Genomic DNA, 2,118 nt, shown 5'->3' on the forward strand with positions numbered 1-2,118 from the left:
ATTGCATCAAAATTTTGTAAATCAAATTTTTTTTCATAAAAATATCAAATTGCCGGAGTATTAACTTGCTACAACTGCGAAAAATATTCTGTAAACATGAATCGTAGCAGTATGTTATGGAATCATTGTAATGGATAAATAAATAGAGCTTTTATCGCATAGAAATTCACTTCCTAATTTCATTAGAAGACCGAAAATTTTGATACAAAACATCTTTCGTTTTTTTTTTTCTTTTATTATGTGAAATTTCGTACTTAGAAATGGTTGTTATCTACTCTTAAAATGGAAGCTCAAAATAATAAATTTATTATCAATGTTTCAAAAAAAAAAAAATTATGTACTGCGAACATTTAGTTAGACTTTGTGGTGCCCCCCTATCCTCTGGTGCCCTAAGCACGTGCTTACTGTGCTTAATGGTTAATCCGGCCTTGGTTACATTCTTCAAATTAACAATAAACATCGTTTCGTTTGCAAGAGCAAACAAATTTTCGATGAAAGGTGACTGTTCGGTCTTAAGCGAAACGCCATCTGTTGTAATTGTTTCGAACTTGTCAGTTGCTCTTGAGCTCTTGTTTGAGCCAGTCGTGGCTACCATTGCAATAGTGCAATGATTTTGGTTTGATTATTTACATTGTTAAATAAAGTATTGTTTGTTAAACTTCTAGTATTCAATGAAACACCTCATTGTGTACAATCGTGTACCGTGACAACTATGAGACATTGTTTTAATTATATTCATAATAAATTCTTTGTAATAACAATAATTACAATAATGAATAAGAATATTTGTTTTATAATAAATATTAATTATTTGAAAATATAGAAATTATTAAAATCAAAAAGTTCTTTGGTAGAAGATGTATAGACCAAAAGACTGCATATGTGGAATGCTCAAAAATCGAGAAAAGTACACATGTTTTTCAAAATTCTATAACTTCGTCAAAAAAAAAAAAAAAAATCAAATCGATCTGAAATTTTGAGGGCTTACATAGAACTGTTCAAATAACTATTTTCCATTAACAGAAAGTACAATTTTTTTTTTTGCAAGTTTGGCAATTGTTCAAACTTAACAAATTGTTTCACCATAAAAACAACCCATGATGAAAAGCTGGATTCAGCTCGAAAAAAACAAGGTATTGATATTTGATCATACGTAACTAGTTGTAGAGGGTTCACTTTAGAACACATCAATGAATTGAATGATCAATTTGAATGATTTTTCGCAGATCTATGAACATTTGAATTTAGACTTTTTCTTTGTAGATTTCAAAATTTTCGCAAACTTTTGACCGGTAGTGTACATAAAAACGAAGAATTTGTGATGCAAATGTTCGTTTGCTATTAATTACTTTTATTTTTTACTTTTTTCTTAACACTTGATGAAGAAGTCTCCTTCCTTTCGGAAAAGATTTTTTAAAAAAATTACTAAATAAATAAAAAATAAGAATCTGCGATGTAAGTCATCCGTTTGCTGTAGTTATTTCTTATTTTTGTTTTGTGCTTAAAATTTGATGCAGAATTTTCTCACCCTTCTGAATTATTTTTTTAAAAAATGAAAAAATAAGAATCTGCTATACTAATGTCTTTCAAGATTTTTTGTTGACTTTTTATTTCTGTCTTAAAACTTTATGCAGAAGTATCCTTCCCAGCTAAATTAATTTTTTTAAAAAATAACTAAGAATTTGTGATACGCATGTCCGTTTGCTCCAATACTTGCTACAGAACTCCACCTCGTCTTCTGAATTGATTTAGATATAGTACGGGGACATTCTGTAAAGCAAATTTATGATGTTTTTTATCTGAGTTACTGTACAGTGTTTCACGCAAGCGAAAACAAAACATATTAAAAAGAAATATCATAATTGAGAAATTCATAATTATACAATGTCTCTTTACCAAACCTGAATCAAATTCTTCTTTTGAACCATGCTTTTCACGATATTCAACTTCATATTTTCTCTCGCTTAAATAAGAAAAATATAAATACTATTATCTTGGAATAAAGCAATAAGCATAAACGCACAATTATAAAGAATAGAGAAGAATTCTTAGTTGCAAGTTGCATGAAAGTAGATAGCAACAAAAACAACAACAACAACAATAATAATAATAATAATA

General features: G+C 28.3%; 1 protein-coding gene across 1 annotated transcript in view; it reads right to left on the bottom strand.

The window, feature by feature from the left end:
- Positions 1 to 2,118, bottom strand: part of LOC122270486 (degenerin unc-8-like) — a 27,064-nt gene that overhangs the window by 13,231 nt on the left and 11,715 nt on the right. The window contains exon 8 of the mRNA XM_043047969.1: positions 1,897 to 1,963. Within this exon, the coding sequence (XP_042903903.1) occupies positions 1,897 to 1,963 (67 nt within the window). The remainder of the gene's footprint in view (positions 1 to 1,896; positions 1,964 to 2,118) is intronic.

This window comes from Parasteatoda tepidariorum, chromosome 7 (genome assembly GCF_043381705.1).
Source record: "Parasteatoda tepidariorum isolate YZ-2023 chromosome 7, CAS_Ptep_4.0, whole genome shotgun sequence".
Classification (NCBI taxonomy): Eukaryota; Metazoa; Arthropoda; class Arachnida; order Araneae; family Theridiidae; genus Parasteatoda; species Parasteatoda tepidariorum.